Source organism: Pezoporus occidentalis, unplaced genomic scaffold (genome assembly GCF_034315485.1).
Source record: "Pezoporus occidentalis ecotype Australia unplaced genomic scaffold, CSIRO_AGI_Poc_V1 ctg400, whole genome shotgun sequence".
Taxonomy (NCBI): Eukaryota; Metazoa; Chordata; class Aves; order Psittaciformes; family Psittacidae; genus Pezoporus; species Pezoporus occidentalis.
Window position 1 is genome coordinate 202828 of NW_026915726.1, and position 23442 is coordinate 226269.

A 23442-nucleotide genomic window follows, 5' to 3' on the forward strand; every position below is an offset into this window, starting at 1 on the left:
TTTAAACTAGAGGTCCTGCTGTTTGCACATGCCCATGCACACCCACCACTCCTTTTCCTACTAAGTTCCTTGCAACATCTGTGCATGTCAGTACTCCGAATATAGGAAAGGTATCACCTGAGCAACCTGCCTCTGCTCAGGTAGAGTATTCTGCCTGGAGGTGATAGTGATGCCCATGCACTGCGTACCTCTACCCTGTCTTCAGGAGAAAAGCTTCCAACCTTACAATCTAAACCTTATCTCCTTACTTTTGGAGATGTGATCTTCAGGGAGCTGGCAAGTCATAGAACCACAGACTGGTTTGGGTTGGAAGGGACCTTCAAAACTCATCCAGTTCCAACCCCCTGCCACAGGCAGTGACACCTTCCACTACTGCAGGTTGCTCCAAGCCCCTGTGTCCAACCTGGCCTTGAACACTGACAGGGACAAGGCAGTCACAGCTTCTCTGGGCATCCTGTGCCAGTGCCTCACCACCCTCACAGGGAAGAATTTTTCAGCACAATCTCAGTTGTTTGCTGGAAGCTCTTATTTCCTGATGAAGGGGGAAACTTCAGAAAAAGTTACTGTGAACCAGAGCTGGGAAGAGGCAGTTGCAGCAGCATGTTGGTATTTGGGTGTTTGAACATGTGATCGGAGGATTCAGAAAGAGCCCAGCAGAGAGCAGAGTCTCTCCACTGGAAACATAAATCAGTGAGTAAAAATGCAAAAGGTCAAGGTGGGTGATGAGGCTCAGGGTGACTCCAGTAGGCATGGAAACCAGATGAGGTCTGGTGGCTGGTGCTGCTGTGGCACTGGGGAGCAACACGAAAGAGGGCAGATGCTGCAGGGCCCTGTTCTTCTGCTTGATACCAATCAACGTTTTGTACACCTGCTACTAAGCAGCGGGTCACCTGGTACCAAGAAATAAGCAGTACATCACAGCAAGGAATGCAGGGTTTGAACACAGTCCTGCCCCCCAGAACTTTGTACAGTAATAGTTAACAAGGTATTCCAACTCTGTCCCTAAGTGGGGGTAAAAATTTGACGCAACATCACAGGGACAGATGGATGGGTTTGTACTCCTCAGCCTCCCTAGAAGGGACACCTTTTGGTAGGACTCATGTCCTCGGCTATGCCAAGTGTTTTGACTCAGGAAATTAAGGTTGTTATGTGATTGTATTGTTAGTCCACCCCTCTGAGATCCTCCAGAGATCCTTCATGCCAGCTGGTCAAAATACTAAGCTCTTCCCAATAAAGACATCTCTCACCAGCCTCACTCAGGGTGTTTAATCAAACTCGTCTCTAAGAGAACTGCACAAACAAAAGCTAACAGTCCTAAACTGCAGCACTCCAAAAGAAGAAAATCCAGGCTGGCCTGGTTCTTTTCATTCCATGAACAGGCAGCAGTGCAACTGTGATCTTTGCAGAGAAGCAAATCAAGGCATCTCTGGGGGGACTCTACCCTGACACCCATACTGATCAGATCTCCTATACAACGAGTAGCAAGGTTTCAGTCTGGCCATGGATTTGCTTTCATCCATCTTAAGTAGCCTTTTGATCACGCAGCTGCCAGCAGTGCAAGCCCTGTCGCCCCCAGCTGTTCAGTTCCCAGCGCTGCCAGCACAGGTGAACCAGTAGCTGGGGGGCGGAGACTTTGTTGTCTCCCTCCAGAGGTGCAGATGCCCCCAGCTGTGTGAATGCAGGAACACTGGCAGCTCCATTTGCCTGGCCGGCACCCAGCTTATGCCCGAGTGCTGCAAGAAGTGTCTGGGTCCCTAGTAAATGCCGTAGGTGGGCTCCTGAGTGTTTCGGTATCTGTCCAGGTACCTCAGAGGCTGGTGACGCGGGAACTTCAACTGCGGAGGATGGTAAACGGGCGGCCGCACAAATTCAAACACAGGCTCTCTCATATCTGGAAAGGAGTAATGCAGAACGTCAGCAAGATGGCTCAGTCCCAAACCTCAGACATCCCCTTTCACCAGCAAGGGCCCCCATGTGCACACAGGACCAAGGCTGGTCAAGCACATGCTGGTGAAGGCTCTGTCACTGTTACTTTAAAATGCTCAATCAAAACATTGAGAGGCTGTTCTAGATTGCTGTTTGTTTGGGGGATGATGGCTCAGTAAGTACCCAGTCTGTGCTGTAACAGATTCTAAACAACTGCCAAGAGCAAGTGCGAGCATCCAGTCACAGCTCACTCAGCAACCCTGTGCACCTACTCCCAGGACCGTGTCCCAGTCCACCAACAGGCTCTCTTCAGCACCTCTGCACACTGCATTGCTTACTGAGAAGTTGATGGAAGACCTCAGTAACGGAGCTGTCCCACTGACACTGGAAAAATGCCAGCCCTGCTGGGGTCATTGCATCCTCGTGCTTTCTGTAGAAGTCAAATGTGCTAAAGGTTCGCATCTTGAGGCTGTGGCTGGAAAACAAGACATAAGCACAACATCCGAGGTAAACCTCTTTTCCTGCAGCATCATGGTAGGCAACTACTTCCCCACATAACCACCGAGTCTATAAAACAGAGGTATATAACCTCTTTTCTTCCCTGTGAGGGTGCTGAGGCACTCGCACAGGGTGCCCAGGGAAGCTGTGGCTGCACCATCCCTGGCAGTATTCAAGGCCAGGTTGGACACAGGGGCTTGGAGCAACCTGCTCTAGTGGAAGGTGTCCCTGCCTGTGGCAGGGGGTTGGAACTGGATAAACCTGAAGGTCCCTTCCAACCCAACCTTTCTAGGGTTCTATGAAAAGGAAGTCACCAAAAGTAAACCTCACAGCTTCTCCCGCTCCATGCACATTCCTGCCCCATGCAGGACAAACCACTTTCTTAACAGCCTGTTTAAAGAAACAGGACACCACAGTGCTTGCAGGGCTGAGACTGTGGCTTCAGGTGACACAAAACCTCAAAACAACTCCAAACAACCCTGCAGATTAAAAGGAACTGCTCTCCTACAGCAGTAACAACCATGTGATCATAGCACTAACAGCCAAGCCAATGGAGTGCAAAACCGCCCAGCAAAAGCTTGAATTACCACGGCATCGGCCGAACATCCTCACTGAAATCTATGGGGCAGTCTTGCTTGAAGAGGAGGAAGATGAAGCGATGGTAGCCAGTTCCCATGGCAGGGAAGGGCGGCAAGTAGTGGCAGATCTCCTTACCTGCCTTAAAGTTGTTGCCTGGGATATTCGTCCTGAACACAAAGAAGTTTACTTCATATACCCATTCATTTCCCTCCATTAGAATCAGCAGACTCAACCCAGAATTGCAAATCACTCTATGCAGCATTTTGATGTCACTGGTGCCCCTTTTGACAAATGAACAGATAATAGAGGCTGCTTTCAGTGGAAGAAAATTCATACCCAGCGCTCTGAATGCCAAACAGCAACAACACCTGGAACGGTGTTCTGCATGTTTAGCAGAACCCAAAACACAGGAGCAAAAAAGCTAATGGCAGGAGTACCAAAGCAAGCCACTGAACTGCTGTAGTAAATGTTTATTCCCCAGCTATGCTGGAAGAGTTTCTACCTCCTGTGCCTGGCCTTTGCCTGGGCTTTCCCTGGGCTAAACAGTACATGCCTCTGATGTACTCACACCAGCCAGTGGAGGTACTCCGAGTCTGTGTCTCTTAGATGTCCATCTGCAAACACAAAAAAAACAAAGAAAGGTGACCTAGGGGCACCCTGGTGTTTGTATCAACCCCAAAGAGTAAACGCTTTGAACAGAGGGTGCAGCTCGAGACCTCCCAGCATTCCTCTCCTATCACAAAAGTAACTCATTCTAATCGGACTGGGATTAAAATGAGGAGAAAAAACTCTACAGATGTAATTCCAAGACTAACAGAACTTCTTGACCACCTGCTTCACTTCGCTGTGCCTTGGTTTCAAACAATGTCAGCTAACCTGCCTCCCAGGCAGACTGCCAAGGGAGAGAGGAGTTTGGCGGTAAACAAAAGATGGGAGCCAGGGAATTGTTTCCTCTACACTGTGACAGAGGTTTTGACGTGTCACTGTCCATCTCTCAGCCAGAGATCTGGGGAGGCTACAGCCTTTTCTGCATATGTAATATGTCCCTGCTTAGCAGGTATCACATCATCTCTGGTTATTTCCCAAAGGAAACAGAAGCTAACCAAAAGCAGAATGAAATAACCAGTTTAAACATGTTTTGTTAAAGAACTCATTACTCACCTGGATTTGTGAGCAACAAGGTCCAGAGGGAGCCTTTATCTGCCTCATATGACACTGCAGGGGGACCAGAAGCCTAAGAACAACATAAAAAGAACATACATTGCTCAAACAGGTTTTATTAAGACCAGATCACAATTTCCAAGGCAAAGAACATGAACTTCTTGTGGACAAGGCCAGGATGCAACACAGACATGCCACCCAGCTTCACATGGAGAGCCCCCTGGAGTGTTAATAAACATCAGCCTGCTGGTAGACAGTGATCCTGTTGCAAAGCTCTGTCCTTCTCATGTCCAGGAAACAGATTTCCTTCATCACAGAGGAAATACCCTTTTAAAAGAAATCCCCCAAAACAAACAATGCCTGTTAGAAGCATCTGACAGAAACACAGAGGCTTCCCATAGGGTTGAGGTTGCTCTCTGCTCCCCTCACACACCTCTGATGGAGTTACCATGTTCCCATAGTATACTGGCACGAGGTGCTCATCTTCTTGGCTGTACTCCACCCTCAAGGTAACCCAAGGGGTGAACGTGGCTCCCCTGAACAAGTCACGAAATATCCCGCAGTGCTCTGCTACACGCTGCTTGTGGAATGGGCCACTGCTCTTCTCCCACTCAGCTCTGACTTCGTTGAGGGGAATCAGCACTGCAAGGAGAGAGAAACGCTGCAGGAGGCAGCTGGGCACCCACTGCAGCCAGGGCAGGGAGAAGAGGTGGTAGGGCACAGACCAGTCCGGAGCCGGGCTGCTCTTTCCATCTCCGTATTCTGGTGGTTCTCCCTCAGGATCTTTTTTCTTTTCTTGATTTCTTTTGCCCGCAGCAGCTTATCATGTGGCAAACTGATGTCAGTCTTTGGCTCTTCAGAAAGGGATGAAAAAGTTATGTATGTAAAAAATGTGAACACCTCAAACACAAACCCCTTGCAGCACCCTAGAGAGTGTGAGAGAGATGCAAACTTCAAGACACAGAGGACTCAATTCTACCACCTTCCCCCTCCATCTCTACACTTTTGCTCCTTCCTTCCCCAACTCATAGCATTCCCAGTCCTGTGGGTTTCCCAACTGGTGAGCAGGTCTGGTCGCTGGGGATGCTCAGCAGAGTAGCCGAACTGTGCTACTTGCTGCAAGTCTAAAGCTCTAGGCCCTGGGATTCCCACGAATCACTTTGTTACTCTGCTCAACATCTTCTGGGAGGTGGCCAGCCTCCCTCCGTTCAGAAAACTGTAGTCCCCTTTCCCCTGAAGACGTTTGTGCACTGCAAAGTTTGAAACAAAACAAACAAAAACATCAGAACAGGACAAGCCTCGTGCCAAAGCACATAATCAGCTCTTTGCAGAGACACCCCCAGTTTCCTGAGCTTTAGCAGCAAAACCATTATGTGCAGCTCCTTCCACGAGTACCTGGCTGGGGACTGGTGTGCTGCCGGTACGTCTTCCACCACCGGGGTCTCCTGCTCTCCTTTTCCGCCAACTTGAAGTAACGAGTGAAACTGCGGTATTTTTCCAGCGCTTCCAAGTTGCTGACGTCGATATGTTCGTTGGGCATCGGTCCCAGCGGGGCTGCCCGCTTGCAGAGCGCGGCTGGAAGCGAAGAGAGTTTCCGTTTCATACACAGGACGGGAAACGAGACCGAGGGAGCCCGCGGAGGGCGGAGAGCAGGAGCACGGGCCGGGCCGGCGCCACCCCAAGCCCGCTTGGGGAACCCAGGCGTCCGCGAGCTCTCCTGCCCCCCCTCCAGCCCTGAGCGGCTCCCGCTGCCCACCCGTGCGGAACCGCAGCTCCCCGGCCCGTGTCTCACCGGCCGTGCCGAAGGCCCGCGCACCGCACCGCGCCGCCATCAGCAAAGGCGCCGCCATGATGTGAGTCTCCCGCAGAGGAAGGCCCCCGTTACTATAGCGACAGGGGCTCCCCCCCCTCCGCCCGCGCAGGGTCTGCCTTGAAGGGCCCTCGCTGCCACAGCAACGGGGCTGTCGCTGCCAGAGCCTGGCTAGAAACGTCCTCCCAGCCTCAGGGTGACGGGCTCTTCCCACCACCGGGACGCCGCTCCCCGTCCGCGCCCTTGCTCTTCGGTCCGCAGCGCTGGGACCCTGAGCGGAGCGAAGCGAGCGGCTGGAAGCAGAAACCCAGCCCAGCAGCCAGGTTTCTTCAGGAAAAGGCTCTCGAAGGAAAAGCTGGAGCTGCCAGTGAGCTGTGGAATGGCCTCGGGGTGCTGCGGAATGTCATCGAAGCCCCAGGGCAGAGCCGCCACACAGCTCTTACCTTGCCCAGCCTTGCAGCCAGACCAGACCTCCTCCACCCCCTCTAATGGCTTGGGTTGTCACAGTCCTACGCAAGAGCCAGCAGCATACCAACTGAATCCTGCCCACAAGGGCAACTGCCTCCCAGGAAGTGCCAGTGGCACTGGCCTGTGCGGTGGAGGCCAGACAAAGTGTGTCCTTGCAGCCTCAGGGATTTCACACTCAGAACATGCCAAGACTGTTTTTAAAGAAAAGGACAGTTCCTCCATGAAAACTCGGATTATTTAATGTTTGTCGTTCCCAGCCCATGCAGAGGGCATGGTGGCCTCCTGAAGAAGATGGACACAGCCATTCACAGAGTAGTGTGTAGGGCTGCCTCCTCCTCACTATGACAGGGTTCAAGCGGTGTAGGGCGCTTTCTTCAGGCTCTCCAGGAAGATACGCTCATTTTCTAAGAAACGGTGGTCCTGAGAAGGATGGATAGGATTGCTATCAGAGAGCCACAGGAACGGGGTCACAGTTCAAGGTGTCACTCATGAGTAAGGGGAGTGTCCCAAACCCTCTTTCATGTGGGCAGGTACCTGTCTGTGGTACCCCCTGGGTGTAATGCCCCACCTCACAAGCCCATAACCTCACACAGAGGAAGTCTCAAAGAGCATCCCTGCCTGGAGAAGGACCCATCAGGGAGCTGACAGGAGAGGACGCGGTTATCACAAAGCCAGAGTCCAGCAGAACTAGTTTCTTCCACCCAGGGATGGGGTGAGAAGAGGGGCAACCCCATAAAGTGAAGGATATTTTCCATGAACCCAAGGCAAGGTGTGAGGATCCACCCATCCTTGCTTCTGGTATTGCCCCTCAAGATGCCAGCCCAGCAGCTCAGAAATGATCTCAGGAGACCCTCCAGCCTATCACTACCAGGCTTCATCCAGCCTGCTCCAACCCAGCTGATTGAAGCTCCCTCCACCCGTGGTCTCCTACCACCTCACCTGCTGGGCCCTGTAGTTCAGCAGCAGCAGGTTGATGTAGCGGTCAGTGGGGCTGGCCATGGACAGGGCTTCCTGGATAGGAGGCAGAAAGCCTGTAACATTGCGTAGTGCCTGCGCTGTTAAGGAGACAACAAAGCATCCCTTTTCATTTTCTGCTGCCTGCATGTCCCTGCAGCAGGGTCCTCCCCAGCTCCCAGTGCAAGCAGGAGGTTTAACCCACCTGCCTCACCCCTCCTTCTCCTTCCAGGCAATGCCCTCACTCAGAGAGCACAGACGAGCTCTTTCAGAGGACAAGGAGGCCAAGTCATATCTGAGGTTTATATACAGGGGAACTAAAACAGCTCTTAGGAACACCTCAAGCCTCCTGAGAAGCGGAATACAAGTGCAGCTGCCCCCCAGCATGTCGCTTCCCACCAGCAGCATGCAGGAAGTCTTACGCAGTGTGGTGGAAAGGCCTTTCATAGCGGCACCGAGGTCCTTGCCCGTAGTCTGCAGCATCACAGGGTTCCTGGGTAGCACCTCACGTAGCTGTTCAAGCTGTTTCCTCTGGCGAGCCATGCTCAGCCGCTCCTGCCCCATCCCCAGGAGAGAAGCTGTTGGGAAAGGTCCAGGCCCCTGGCATGGCAGCCCCAAGCCAAGAAGGGAAGATCTGGGGCATTTGCCTGGTGCAGACGCTGTTCCTGCTGCTTTAGCTGCTCCAAGTGTTGGTGCATGACCTGCAGCCTGCTCTGGTGCTCGGACTCTACCCTGCGTGCCTCCCGCAGGGCTCGCTCCCCTTCCTCATACTTCTGGGATGAGAGCTGCAAGACAGAGCAGCTGGAGAGGCTGGGGACAGGGACCCTCGCTGCCCTGAGGCAGGGCTCCTTTGTGCATCCCCTTGTCCCCCTCCCAGGACAGGATTAGGATTCACGACTTTGGGAGGGATGGGAAACCCCAGCTTTGTTGCTGGCCCCCATACAGTTGTGAATTGCAGTGCAGATGCTCCACTTGCCTTGGTTGTGCTTTTAATCTCCTCCTCACGGTTCTGGATGCACAGTGCGGCCCTGTTTACCTTCTCCTTCTCACGCCTCAGCTCCTGCCATGCTTCTTCCAGCAGCTCCCTGTCCCTCAACAAGTGATTCTCCTTCACTTTCAACTCACGGCTCTGGATCTTCAGCTCTGCCTGCTCCTAGCATGGGCATGGGGAAAACTAGTGCATCACCAGCCCTGCTGAGCTTTTCATGTGTGCCAGTTTTGGGTGCAGAGCAGCACCACCAGGCACCCAAGCAGTATCCTCATACACCCACCTTTGGGGGGCAGGGGTGGCACAGCTTGGACTGTACAGATAAACAAACACACTCCTTCCCCAGAAAGGACAGAGCCTCCCACCATGTTGCATACCCTAAAACATGCTCAAGGCATGGCACTTTGTCAGCAGTGGAAATATTCAGCCTGAATGTAGTATTTTTCACCCTTCTAGTCCTTACAAATGCAGCTTTGCCACGCTGCCTGTGCCACATATTCCCTCTGGACAGCCCCAGTGGGGAGCAGAACTGGCACTGGACACATCTCCATGGTACAGGGAGATTTTGCTTTACCCAGCACAGGGGTTTCATCTCGCCAGACTTACAACGGAGGCAGCTGCACCTGGGCTGGCTGCCCAACCTCCTCACCTGCAAAGGGGAGACAGAAACTGATGCTTCAGCCCACCTCTAAAACAGGCTGGCGTAGGCTGTTCTGGAACAGCTGGATTCTCAGCACCCTGAGTCAAGTCTCGGTCTTAAACACCTGAAGGCAATGCTGAATGCCTCCCCACAGGCAGGACCCACCTGTGAGCCTGCCAAGCGGCGCTGGAGGCCACAGGAAGGGGCTCTACTGTGGTACCTTGGCCAGGCTCATGATGGTGCTCTCTCTCTGGGAGGCCATCTGCAGGGTTCGGTCCATATCACGCTTCAGCTTCTGTCGCTCCTCCAGCAATGCACTCTGGAGAGCATCGCAAGAGAGGAAGAGAAAAGCACCAAGTCCCATTTGCCACAGTATTTTTCTCCTTTAACTCATCTCTGCCACCAAACACCACACAACGTCTACAAGCTTGTTTAAGCCTATGACACCTGTCATGAACCCTGCATAGAGAGCTCTGGCCCCATGCTCCTCAACCAGTGCGCATCATGCACACACAGAAGCCTCTTGCATCTGTGTGCAAGAGGGTTGGTCTGACTGTGATTCACTGTGAGACCAGGTGTGGGATTGAGGAGGCAGAGGGCAGAGGAAGGATGCTACAGCCCAGTATCCAAATCTCTCTTCTACACTGCAGCCCTGATCAGACTCAAGGGACATGCAGAAAGCACCTGGAGATGTCTGCCCCTCCTCACCTTCTCTCTCTCCAGCTCTGCTCGCTCCATGGAAAGCTGCTGGGTCATGCCTCGCCGCTGCTCCTCCAGTGAGTGTTGCAGCAATTCTGCTTTGGATTGCTCTGCCACCAGCCTCCATCTCTCCTGGGTTCAGACACAGAGGAAAGACAGATGCCACTCACAGGCTCCAGGCCAGGGACTTCCAATGGGCAAGGCATACATCCCACACCCAGACAGGAGGGCTGACCTGAGCAACAAACACAGTGCAAGCTCACCTGCTCACTCAGCCTGGACTCCATTCTAGTGATAACCTCCTGGATTTGGCTCCGCTCCTCCTCCATGTCCCTCTTCTGTTGTGACAGCCTGTCCTCGAGCACTGGTGAGAGGAAGCAGCAGGGCCCTGAGCAGCATGAGGTGGGAAGCCCTCCTCTGTCTGCACCACATTCACAGAAAAGCTGCATGTGTTTATGCTCATCACCTTCTGTGCATCCCCAGGACACTGTTTTTGAAATGGGAGACCCGGAGGTGTCCAGTGACCAAAACAGGCCTTGGCCCCCAGCTTCTTTGGCTGACTTGGGGCAACTTCTCCCTGTTTCCTGGGTGTCCCCAGCCCTGGCAGGGATCCTGCAGACATTCTGGCACATAGGAACAGAAGTACCTTTGAGCTGCTTGTCCCACTGCTGTGCCAGTTCCTGGGATGTGGTTTGGTGCATGGCCTCCACCTTGTGGGAGAGGTCATGCAGGTTGCTGGAGAACTTCTCCATCTGCTCGATGATACCATTCAAAGACCTGCGGAGAGGAGGGAGGGGACACACTTAGTCTCACCGTGATGGAGAAGGAGATGTGTGGTGGGCCAAACGCTGGGCAGCCCTGCCCTGAACCTCTCTGGGTCATGGCAGAGCGGTAGGACAGAGCTGCTGCTTAGAGTACCATAGGATATTAAACAGATCAGCACCCCTGGAAGCAGTGGGTGGGAGAGGGGATGGCACCTCCTGCCATGGTTCCATGCTGGTTCCCGCAGAGCGGGGAACTCCATGGCCAGGGACTCATGGGGATATGGCACCACGTGTCAGCACCTGGTATGTGAGGTCGAACTGGTCACTGCATCAATCTCCAGGTCTTTCAGCCGTTTCAGCTGCTGGAGCTGCTCTTCGTAGTCTTTGCGCATCTCCTGGACCAATGTCCTGCAGGACACAGGGAAGGAGCCCGCCATGGGCTGTTTCAAACCAGTGCTCCCCATGACAGGAACTGTGGAAGAGGCCTGGTTGTGGGGCTGAGAGCCAGGTCCCAGGAGCTGAGCTGGCATGGCAGTCTGTTACGGGGCATCCCATGACAGGCACCCACATTTCAGTGAACCACTTTTGGCAGTTATGGGCATCTCTACCAAAACCTGATTTCTCACTGACCCAAACTATGTGGTCAGCAGCGACTCACTGACCAGAATAAAAGGGATCTGGGGGAGGTAAAACGATGCATTCAGCATCTTTCAAAGTTCAGAGCATTCACTTTAAAATAATGTGCCCAGCCAGATCTCCCCATTTCTACCTACAAAGCAAATCCTCATTCCAAAAGCCACTGAGCTACCCATAACCCAGTGTTTCTAGGCTCTGACTTCTCCATTCACTATGTTCCCAAACTGCTCCCTGGTTCCTTTGGTAAGACTGGGACTACCAGCCCCATGTGTGCTGCTCATGCTGCTCTTACCCAGCATCTTCACCCGGCTCCGGCCCAGGGAGGTCACAGCAAGGAGCAAGTGTTACTTTCATGGCAATACCCATCACCCTCCACTCAAAGTGTACACAGGGATTTAGGAGCAGACCAGTGTCACTGCGTGCATGGGGAAACATGCAGATACCCTGCAGTCTGAGCCCTGAACCCCCCTGCTACTGCCCAGTGTACTGTCCTGGTTGGCAATGTGCTGGCAATGGGACTGACCCCTCCTTCTTGTCACCCATGGGACAGTGTTGGTAAGAGTGGACCCCCACCTCGGCTCACCCATGGGCTGCTCTCTGCCCCCACCAGGTCCACATCGACATGGTTTTGTCCCTGCACATCCCATGGATAGATTTGGGAAGTGCCCCAGCATTCCCAGTCTGGGGAGATGGATGGGGCTGCAGGCAAAGACCTGACAGAAAAGGGGAGCAGAGGTGAGAGCCTGATACCTGTACGTGCTCTCGAGATGATCCAGGTCTGCCTGGTGCCGCTGCTGGAGACGCTCCAGCATCAGTTTGTATTGAGCCCGCTCCATCTCCAGCATCTGGACCTGTTGGGCACCCAGAGAAGATCCTTGTGCTGCCGCAGGGACAGAGATCTACAGCAGCTCTTAGTGACCATAGACATCCCTGGACAGGGAGGTTTCTCCTCTCTCCCATCACCCTGATGTTATCTGGAGCAGACGCAACCCCTTCTCCTTCCCCTGGGTCTCCCATGGTCTGCATCCAGCAGGCTATGGGGTTCACCTGGCTCTCCAGCTCTGCCACACGGGCCTGGGCCCTGAGGAGCTCTGCATGACAGCCTGATGCATCCTTGTAGAGCTGGGTTGTGGGAGCTCCCAGCCTCCTCTCATGTAGCAAGCCTGGGGCTGCAGAATCTGCCTAAGAAGATGAAGAAAGAAAATTAAGGCTCTTTGGAATCAGTGGCTTTGTGGTGGGGCCATCAGCCCCCAAAGGAAGGCACGAGCCTCACCTGCAACTGTGGGGCACTCTGCAGATGTGCCCTGGGTGCAGCAAAATGCAGGGACACAGGGATGCTCTCAGGGAGGTAAAGCATCTCCTCCCAGCATGGGAATGGCAATCTACCCCCAGCCTTCTGCTGTCCCTCCTCTATCCTTCTCCAGCCCAAGCCCATTGCTACCCTGGGCCCTTTTTCTCCAGTTGACACCCAGCAAGCAGCCTCTACCCCAGACACAAGCATGCTGGGCTCTTCGTTCTCTGGGGAGACACTCAAGGATACACCCATGAGTCCTCTAGGAGAAAGCGTGTGTTCTGCCACAAGGGCAGGCACAGAGGCTAAGCTAAATGAGAAATGGAGGCTTCAAAAACCAAAACTCTAATTTCCCTTCCATTGTCTAGAAACAATCTCAGAGCATCTTCACCACCATACTGGGAAAAACAGCTGAAGAAAGTCTTCTATCAACTGGAGCCTCTGTTGTCTACTTATCTTCTATATATATATGCCTGGGGAACTATGTAATGCTGCTCAGGCAACACAGGGTTGTAAATACATTGTGATTTACAAAGCATTCACAACACATGTGCTTTGGCCTGATAAACACAACCTGTGGCATTTCAGGGCTCTCCACACACTTTGCCTCCATGTACACAGGCTCCCAGAGAGGCAAAGTGGGGCACACCTTTCCTCTTGCTGAGGGTACATGGACAGAGCTGGATCACAGTGCGTTGGTGGGCAGGGCTCACAATCACTGCCCTGATCCTGCACCTCTCAGGGGCACAGCCCCAGCACCTACCTGAGTGAGCACAGCAGGGACTGGCATCTTCTGCTCTTGTGGGATCGTGGTTGTAGGGACTGAAAATTGGACAAGCCTGTGATTCAGATGTGAAATGAACCATTCCCTCCCAGAAGGATGAGGGCTTCATGGGCAGAGCAAGAAGGATCCTGCTCCTTCCCTCCAGTGGTTGCTGATGGGGATGGATACTCAGACTGGCTTGTCCACATCTGCACCCCTACCCCACCTCATGCACAATAATGATGGGACTTTGCTCTGCAGAGTAAGTCTGGGGGCAAAGCACAGCTCCATCTCCATCACCTATGGAAAAGGCTGGCTCCTCTAAGTCATTTTCAGTGGCCCATGAACTGCTGCACAGCCTCAGTCACAGCAGCAGGGGGTCTTCCAGCAGACAGCACTAGTGGGATGAGCATGGGGACAGCAGGAGGGAAAGGGGAGAGACACAGGACAGCACAAACTTAAGCCCACCCATAGCTCAGAGACAGCAAGTCCCTTGCAGCCCTCTGAAACCCCAAAAGCAGAACTGCAGAGCTCAGTGTGTCTCAGCACCATGTCCCCACCATGTCACAAAATAGGAATGGTGGGATCCTGCAGCTTGGCAGCCCTCTCTGACAACGACTGCTCAAAGCCTGGGCAGCATTCACATGGCCAAGGGCAACGATGTTGCGGCTCCTGCCTTGTTTTGGGGTGGTTTTTTTTCAGGGCAGGGGGACTCTTTCTGCATACTGCTGCCCAAATTGTACAACCACATGAAACACACCCAGGGCGCTGTCATCTCTGGTGGGATCCCCTTGCACAGACTCCAACGGGTGAGCTGAGTCCTGTTTTGCGGTGCTGAGCCAGGGGACCAGCTTCCTGGATGGGTACACAGACACCAGTGATGCACAGCAGTGTCACAGCTCAGGGAGAGGCACATGGATATTATCCTGACTGGCATTTCTAGAAGCTTGAAGCTGGCTGTCCCACTGTAACCAAACAAGCAAGAGCCTGACAGTCCTTCACAGCTTCCTTCCCTCCCAGTGACAAAGTTCCCAGTGACCAAAGCAGGACCCAGGGCAGTGTGTGCAATCTTGGCCAAAACTGGAAGGAGAGAACAGAGGTTTCATGGGACTGCAGGCAGTTATCAGCAGAATAAAGCCCTGCATTATTACCCCAAGCCAGACTAAGATAGTGCTTAAAAATATTTTCTTTAATTGGAGCCAAGGGTTTCTGAGAGGTCCTACTGGAGCAGCTACATGTGGTACAGATGCAAGAGCTGTGGCCACAAATCATGACCTCACCTGACAGGAGACCGGGGATCCAGCCCATTGCCTGGAGCTTCTGAAGGCTTGGCATTTCTCTCCTGGGTCTTTGCCTGTGCTTGGGCTTTCTTGCGAGCCAACAGGGCCATCAGCCAGTCCTCCTCCTCCTCTGGTGGGACAGGTTGAGGTGCTGCCTTCTCTGCTGCCGGAAGCTGGCTGGTGGAGCGGTGCTGCCTGGCTGTGGCAGGGCTGGGGTGGCTCACTGTGGGACTGGCTTTCATTGGGGATGACAGCTCTGAATCCATAAAAGCCTCATCTTTCAAACCCAGCCAGTCTCCTCTATTCCTGCTGCCCCACACAGGGTTCTGGCTGGCTGGAGAAGGTTTGTGGCAAGGTTCTGGTTTTGCTTCACTGATGGTCTCAGCAGAAAACCTGCTGCAAGGACTAGCAGTTGCATATCTGCCTGCCAGGGGACCCGAGGGACTCTGCCTGCTCTGTCACAGGGGAAGCAGCCATGCACTCACAGAGCACAATACCTCACAGATTGCCTCCTCCCTAGCTGGCCACTGGGCATGGAGGCCATTGTGGGCCGGTATGCTCCAAAGTCAAAATCCTCCTTGTCCCATCCATCTTCCTTCTCTGTTCAGATAAGCAGCCTTGAGTCAGCACCCAGAGGAACAGCCATCTGCAAAAGCACCAGCCCTTTTCCTCCCCTGTAATTTCCACTAGGATTGCTGCCTCTGGGAAAACACAGCTGGAACCATCATCCCCAGGAACCCATGAGCAAGTGCCTCCTCAGTGTGGCTGGGAAAAGCTTCTTTGCTGGAAATCAGACCATGTCCAAAGGCAATGGAGTTATGGCTACTGCGCAAATGCTCCCAGGCTGCCTCAAGGCCAAAGTACTACACTTTTTGCACCTTTCCCTGCACTGCCTGACAGCCCATTAGCATCCCTGCAAAGAAAGGGTATTTCCCCTGCAAGGGCATCAAAAATCAATCTCACTCTCCCAAGCCAATGCTATCACCTCTGCAGACTTTCCCAGCATCCCTGGCTGTGCTCACTTGGCTGGTTTTGGTATTTTTTATCCAGTTTGAAATCCCTGTGCTCTCCCTTGCCTGGCTGTTTCAGGATTTTTGTCCATGGAGCCTTGTCCCAGCACTTCATCTACCATGGAGTGGGCTGGACAGAGCTCCTCTCTGTTAGGGACACAGTGGCAGATTGATTTCTCTGAGGGGCAGGATTCATCCTCAGCACACAGCCTTGCCAGGGGGCTCTGGCTCTTCTCTGCCAAACAAGGCTGCTCTTGTCCCTTTCTGGGAGCCACAGGCAGAAGCTCCAGCGCCCCCTACCCAGCATGGTGGCACCATCTCAACACACAAGACATCCCCTACTTTACCTCTTCATTGTCCTTACTCTTTTGCCTTCTCTCCTTACTTCTCACCTCCTTTTGGGCCACTCCCAAACCCCAGTGCATCCATCAAGTCTTCATCATCATCTTCAAATGTGAGCTCCCTCCTCTGGACTGGTGCCATGGTGTGCAGGGGCATCTGAGGTGGCTCTGTGGATGGGATCAAGCAAGGAAGGAGATTTGATCAGAGTTTTGTTTTTTTTTTTGTTTAACAAGAGATCAAAGCATCCCTGACTTCTCTTATCACTCATGATCATTTAAAAAGTAATTTTTAAATAACTCTTCCAAGTAACCACATCTCATAATAAATGACAAAGTGGCAATGTGCTACTGCCTGGTTTGTGGCCATGCATCCACTGATGGTACATTGCTGGGTATCACTGAGTTTTCTGCTCTGGCTAACACCAGGAGCTCCTTTACCTTTGCAAGTTTCCAATCAGATAATTCCTGCCCCTTGTCACCCAAAGTCCTGCTCCACCAAGGCACCTTAGTCCTTGCCCTAATCTACTAGCTGCTGCTTGTGTGCGGGGTGGATTTACCAGGGGGAACAGTGATTTTTAGAGGACTATCAGACTATTTAAGCTGAAAGAAGGGATATTTAGCTTCAGTGTTAGAAAAAAAGTCTTCATTATGAGAGTGGTGAGGCCCCAGCACAGGGTGCCCTGAGAAGCTGTGGCTGCCCCATCCCTGTCAGTGTTCAAGGACAGGTTGGACAGGGCTTGGAGCAACCTGCTGTAGTAGGTGTCCCTGCCTGTGGCAAGGGGTTGGAACTGGATGAGCTTTAAGGTCCCTCCTAACTGAAACTGTTTTATGATTAGTGTCCCTGTTGCAGGAACAAGAGGGATGAGTGCCAGTAACACAGCCACAGTGTGGACGGATCCCACTGAGAGGTGCACCAACTGTGGTTTGGCATGGATAGGTGATGCTCTCAGCAACCCAAATCCTAACGCAGAAAACTCGTTCTCATCTGGCAACATGCAGAAAAGGCTGGATGAGGTCAAATGTGAGACCTGAACCTCCATTCCCAGAGAGGAAAGGTCATTTCTGAAACCTGTGGCAAACTGAAAATATCAAGCACTCAATGAGCTGGGTCACAGTTAACCCCGTTACCAAGTTGTTCTATAAATTATTAATAAGAGATGGACTAGGTGGCTTTCAATTCAATTCAATCAGTTTGGACCTCACACAAACTCAGCCAGCTGCTGATTCACTTAATACAAAGAAAATGCATCAAGCAACTCTGCTTACCTTTTTCTTTGCTCTGTTCTGTGTTCTTTTCAGAGCTGCTTTTAGTGCCAGTTGAAGATGGCTTTTTGGGAGCATCCTGCTCCTCATTAGATAAAAGCCCTGCCAAAGGATCATCTAAATTTGGAAATTATCCCATAGGAAAGGAGAATAATAAGAAAAACAAATAAACCAAATGTTATTTAGAAGAACAGTTCTGTGCTAAGCCAAGCTCTATCCCCTACCATGTGCACATGGGGACAGCAGATCGTATCTGCTCAAAGCCACGAAAGGAGGTTCTGCAGGGACCTGGGACACCCTTGAGTCTCCCTGCACTTCATACACTCAAGAGTTACATTTATGTTCAGTTTTTCCACATTTTTTTTTTTCTCCTAGGAAAAAATAATGCTAACTTTGGGTGCTTTAATGCTTGAACACTGTTTAGGCAAAGAAAAGGGGGATTAAAAAAGCTCACCTAAAGCACCCAAAACCCATCCATAATTTGAACAGATACTAATCTTGGTTAAAGCACAGCCTTTGACAAGCAGATCTCAGCTGTGCCAGAGAACTATTGCCCCTGCTTGGAAGTTGGACAGAATCCCTCCTGACACAACGGCTGCATCTTTTTTTCTCATTTGGTCATCTCTGTAGGATTAGATCTGCATCAGCATCATAGGAGAGAAGGACCCAAATTTCACTGACCAGCCAAGCCTTTAGTTAACACATTAGGCAAACTATGGGGTCCTAGTTTAAGTAACTCAGAACCACACAGCCGCTCACTCACTCCTCCCCTTCCTCCCCCTGCTCCCAGACACATGTGGAGGAGAATCAAAAGAATGTAACTCCCACGGGTTGAGATAAGAACAGTCAGTAACTAAGGTATAACACAAAACCACTACTGCTACCACTAATAATGATAAGGGAAATAACAAGGGAAGAGAATACAACTGCTCAACACCCACCGACTGATACCCAGCCTGACCCAAGCAGTGATCTAGCCCTTCTGGGTAACTCCCCCCAGTTTCTATACTGGGCATGACATGCTGTGGTATGGAATACCCCTGTGGCTAGTTTTGGTGTCCTGTCTCTGCTTCCTCCTGGCTTCCCCTCCTCCCTGGCAGAGCACAAGACTGAGAAAGTCCTTGGTCAGACTAAACATTACTTAGCAACAACTAAAAATACCGGTGTTATCAGCGTTGTTCCCAGCTGAAAGTCAAGAACACAGCACTGCACCAGTTACTAAGGAGAAAAATGACTGCTACTGCTGAACCCAGGATATAAGGGCAAAGAGCAAGGGCGGAGTCCTCAGCTGCCCCCATGTATCTACGTGCTGAAGTGAAGAGAGATCCTACCTTCAAAGTTCTTGTGCAGCTGGTGAGCAGGAGATGAGAGTGCCTTCTTTTCCATAGCTGGCTTTTCTGGAAAGAGAGGCCACAGCTGTTAAGACAAGGTACTGCAGAGACATCCGTGTTCCACCCTGGCTGAAAGTCAAGTTTTCCGGTGGCAGCCCCCTAAAAGCAGATGTTGTGACACATAGTTCACCCACAGCCGTACCAGATGGGAATCTTTCTGGAAGAGCCTCCTTGCAAGCAGAGAAGAAAAGGGCCCGGGGAAGAGCAGGACACTTTGGGAACCGGCATATCTCAAATACAACTACTCTTGCTCTCCTTACACAGAGATTAAGCAGAACCCAGTAGGAACACTTTGCAGAGGGAACAGACAAATGGTGTTTGGTGGGAAGCAGCAGCATGGCTGCTCTTGCTGCTATCAGCGATGTAATCATACCCTGAAGAGGGGCCAGGGATCACCTATGGGACAACAGGTAGCCAGAAAAATATTTCCCCAAAAAGGGAACACGAAAAGGATTTTCAGGAACAAATAATTTTTTTGTTCCTATACCAGATGAAAATATTCCCTGCTCGTTTACAATCAGGCTGTGAAAAGAAAAGTAAAATCTCCTTTTTAACTTTCTCAGGAGTTAGCTGCTTTCCTGTGATTTTACTCCTCCTTCCAAGGAGTCACATTTCCCAGGACATTACACAGTAGTCTTCCCTGGTCCAGAACTGGATTTTGGCATTCCCAGGAGATCAGCTGGCTGGTAAGCTTCAGGAAATTTACCAGGAATTCTGTCTGGATGTTGTGGTTTGAAACGAGCTGGTAACTCAGCACCAGGCAGCTGCTCACTCACCCCTGGGAGGGATGGGGAGGAGAACAGGAACAATGTAAAAACCCATGGGTTGAAATAAGAACAGTTCAATAACTAAAGTACGATATTCTACTACTAATATTACTAATAATAGTAATAATAAGAGAAATAAGAAGGGGAGAGAGTATAAAAAAAACAAAAGGGGAAATGGAAAAAAAGCTGTACCAGCTATTAAGAAGAAAATTCTCTCTATTCCAGGACATCATAGCTGAAAACAGGACACTAGAAAAACCCAACAGAAAGAGGTTAGGATGATGGCCATAGGCATATTACTGAGCTAGGCACTACAAAGGGGGATTTCTCCACCACACCCAGGAATCACAGAAGCTTTTAGCAAGAGATGAAGTTCACTTGGCCTCCCCAGGTTGATGTCTACCCTATTCAATGGTCTCCAATTCTGGGCAACCCTACTCCATGCTCTGCTCCCTGCTGCATCCCCCCTCACAGCTGGAGCCCTCTCAGAGATCAATGACTGTTGTACCAGCACCTCCTGCTCGTGGGAGGGGAGGAAGAGGATAGAGATGCTGCCCTTCCAGCTGCAAAGAAGGTCCATTTTACCATTCATCTCAGGAGGTCACCAAACACTTAATCAGTGGAGCCCGAAATGAAACAAATTCAAAGTGTTGAGGAGGCAGGAGAGCTCCGGCAGTGGTTAGATGCCTGGAAAGCGAAGGAAACGTTAAACTGGAGCCACCTGTACTCGCTGCCTTGTCCTGCAGGGCAGCTGCTGTGAAGGAGGCTGGCTGCATGCAAGAAAAAGATATCCTATGTGCGGGAGCCGAGGAGAGAAAAAAAGAGCCTTTCCCACACACCATGTCCTGACTCACAGGTGAAAGCCTGAGCTGCGACAGAATTCAGCGGCTTCAGAAGGAGCAAAGACACCTCAAATTATCCATCGGAGCGCGGCTGGAAGCGAAGAGAGTTTCCGTTTCATACACAGGACGGGAAACGAGACCGAGGGAGCCCGCGGAGGGCGGAGAGCAGGAGCACGGGCCGGGCCGGGCCGGCGCCACCCCAAGCCCGCTTGGGGAACCCAGGCGTCCGCAAGCTCTCCTGCCCCCCCTCCAGCCCCGAGCGGCTCCCGTTGCCCACCCGTGCGGAACCGCAGCTCCCCGGCCCGTGTCTCACCGGCCGTGCCGAAGGCCCGCGCACCGCACCGCGCCGCCATCAGCAAAGGCGCCGCCATGATGTGAGTCTCCCGCAGAGGAAGGCCCCCGTTACTATAGCGACAGGGGCTCCCCCCCCCCCTCCGCCCGCGCAGGGTCTGCCTTGAAGGGCCCTCGCTGCCACAGCAACGGGGCTGTCGCTGCCAGAGCCTGGCTAGAAACGTCCTCCCAGCCTCAGGGTGACGGGCTCTTCCCACCACCGGGACGCCGCTCCCCGTCCGCGCCCTTGCTCTTCGGTCCGCAGCGCTGGGACCCTGAGCGGAGCGAAGCGAGCGGCTGGAAGCAGAAACCCAGCCCAGCAGCCAGGTTTCTTCAGGAAAAGGCTCTCGAAGGAAAAGCTGGAGCTGCCAGTGAGCTGTGGAATGGCCTCGGGGTGCTGCGGAATGTCATCGAAGCCCCAGGGCAGAGCCGCCACACAGCTCTTACCTTGCCCAGCCTTGCAGCCAGACCAGGAGAAGCTTTCTGTCCTGGCTCTTCAGCTATGGGTCTTTTCTACACACACGGAGCTCCGCAGTGGTGCTGTCCGTATTGCTCTCGCTCCTGGCTTTCCCAGTCTCATTGCGTGCAACCTCTCTGGCGCCTGCTCCCGGCCGTCCTGCAGCGCAGAGCACAAACGTGCGGCGTCTACTCCCACAGCCGAAGAGCCAGGACAGAAAGCTGGTGCTGGGCCTCTTGTGCAGACACAGACCTCCGCAACGGTGCAAACTACTCAGCTATAAAAATTCCAAGAGCCAACTTATGGTGGTGCTGTGGGAAAAAAAAAACCTAAGGTCTACACTTCCTCCGAACTGGAAGGGATCCTGTGCAATTGTTCAATTGGCAATGGCATTTCAAAGGGAAACAAACTCCTCAAGGCATAAAGAGAAAGGAATAAAGGCGTAAAGAGAAGGGACATCCTTTGGTGAAAGAACCTATATTGATTCAGTTGGAGTCCCTTGAGGAGTTCTTGATGAATACAAAGCTAGGAACTTGGGAGCAACAGGGTTTGAATCTTTTGTGTGTGTGTGTTTTGGTAAGCTACAATCAATATAAATATAGATTAGATAAATTATATTTATTATAATCAACAGAAGTTTATGTATCATGACAGGGATGCCATAAAAGGAACTGCAAAACAATTAGATGCTACCAGCAGAATGACATGGGAAAATAGAATAGGTTTAGATATACTAGCTGAAAAATGAGAAGTATGCATAATGCTAAAGAATAGGTGTTGCACATTTATTCCAAATAATACAGCACCAAACAGAATTGTGACCAGGGTCATACAAGGCCTTGCTACCTTGGTGGAAGAATTGGCTGAAAATTAGAGAATAGATAGTTCATTAACAGGATGGTTAGAATCCTATTTTGGAAAATAGAGGGGAATAGTGATACCAATTTTTACTTCCCTAAATATAGTAGCAGTAATATTAATAGCTATAGTATGCTGCGTAATTCCGTATGTAGGAAGACTTGTACAACTTCTTATTGGAACAACTTTGTCAAAACAAATGCTCATGGGACCACCACCCTACTCTGATAAAATACTTTCTGTAAAAGAAAAGAAAAGTGAAGATGATTTGGATGGCTTATCTTCAGAAGAAAAATATGAAATTACATTATCCAGACTGGAAGTGACATACAGGACAATTCTTTAAAGAAGTGCAAAAAACCAGCAATAGTATAAATAAGAGAAAGGGGGAATTGTGAGGGAAACAGTGTTGTTTTCATATAATTGGGGATGAGGCTTTGTAATATTACGGCTTTACAATATTAGCACTCTAAGATTAATATTAAGGCTTTGCAATGTTAAGATTTTTCAATATTGGGGCTAGGGCTAAGTTACTAAGGGAATGAAACAAAGGGCTTGAGACACCATAACTTAGAAAGACACACCCTGTGGTTAAAGACAATATCATCTCTGGACGAAAGATACACACTGTGGTAAAAAAGAATACTATCTTTGTACAACCTAGGAAACTAAGCTGGCACAGGCTTAAAGAGTGAGTTGGGGTACCACATGTCTGCCAAGAGAGTTATGAAATTGAACCATAAAAGGAGATAAATAAGAGGAAAGGGCATATGAAATGGAGTAAGGGGAGGTGTAAGCAGAGGCGGGACATTTAGCATGTAGATTATACACGTCAGACAGGCTGTAAACCTTGGAGTACCCAACCAATGGGGAAACAAAGGAGTGAACTTGGAGATGGGGTAGGAAGTATAAATCATAATTCTGCTTTTGCTGTGTGTGCGTACTTGCCAGGACACCCGTTTTTGCACAAACATTAATAAATAGCTGCTTCACTGCTGTGTCTACCCTGAGCTTAAGTTTTTATCTAGAGACTGTTTCTCACACTGCTGGGCCTCTTCTGCACACAGTGACCTCCGCAGTGGTGCCACTGGCATTGCTCTTGCTCCTTGCTTTCCCACCTAAATGTCCAATCGTGTGCAACCTCTGCGGTGCGTGCTCATGGCCGTCCTGCAGCACAGTGCCCAGAGCACGAACATCCAGCCCCTGCTCCCACAGCTGAAGAGCCAGGACAGAAAGCTGCTGCTGGGCCTCGTCTCCACACAGTGAGCTCTGCAACTGTGCCTTTGGCATTGCTCTCGCTCACGTCTTTCTCACCTAGAAGTCCAATTACGTGCAATCTCTACACTCCCGCTCCCAGCCATCCTGCAGCACAGGACGCAGAGCATGAATGTCCTGCCTCTGCTGCCACAGCTGAAGGGCAGGACAGAAAGCTGCTGCTGCTGGGCCTTGTCTTCCCATGGTGAGCTTTGCAACGGTGCCACTGGCATTGCTCTCGCTCCTCGCTGGTTAGTGTTTTCCTTTCCCATCTAGTTTTATGCTCTGTCCCCTTTAACCCACGACAGTTCTACAGGAGCAAAGTTTGTTGTACAGATGTTAATAGTGATTTTAGTGATATGAGATTTTACCGTTTCTCTTGTTGCTCCAGGTCTGGTTTTTAACTTCACAACTTTCTTCTTGTCTTTTTAAGGAGCTCTGGCTGGTGGGCGAGTTATTTATTTATTTATAG

The 23442-nt window shown here is 51.3% G+C and overlaps 3 protein-coding genes across 3 annotated transcripts in view; 1 reads left to right on the forward strand and 2 right to left on the reverse strand.

Annotated features, from left to right (window-relative positions):
* Nucleotides 1-23442, forward strand: part of LOC134171488 (choline transporter-like protein 5-A) — a 71276-nt gene that overhangs the window by 34212 nt on the left and 13622 nt on the right. The window lies entirely within an intron of this gene.
* MRPL38 (mitochondrial ribosomal protein L38) lies at nucleotides 1247-6210 on the reverse strand. Its single transcript, XM_062633749.1, has 9 exons — nucleotides 5957-6210; nucleotides 5560-5739; nucleotides 4890-5018; nucleotides 4598-4806; nucleotides 4165-4237; nucleotides 3572-3617; nucleotides 3012-3170; nucleotides 2265-2401; nucleotides 1247-1891 (listed from the first exon to the last, which is right to left on the reverse strand). Exons 1-9 carry the CDS (start codon nucleotides 6012-6014, stop codon nucleotides 1755-1757), a joined length of 1128 nt encoding a protein of 375 aa, XP_062489733.1. The 5' UTR covers nucleotides 6015-6210; the 3' UTR covers nucleotides 1247-1754.
* FBF1 (Fas binding factor 1) lies at nucleotides 6621-20655 on the reverse strand. Its single transcript, XM_062633751.1, is given in 21 exon segments — nucleotides 6621-6862; nucleotides 7382-7497; nucleotides 7819-7951; nucleotides 8373-8549; nucleotides 9245-9343; nucleotides 9733-9855; nucleotides 9987-10087; nucleotides 10370-10500; nucleotides 10788-10895; nucleotides 11874-11974; nucleotides 12171-12305; nucleotides 13178-13236; nucleotides 13938-14032; nucleotides 14458-14853; nucleotides 14955-15057; nucleotides 15480-15552; nucleotides 15554-15614; nucleotides 15853-15976; nucleotides 17075-17188; nucleotides 18403-18468; nucleotides 20385-20655. Coding segments are annotated over 21 exon segments (2442 nt in total). The 5' UTR covers nucleotides 20443-20655; the 3' UTR covers nucleotides 6621-6793.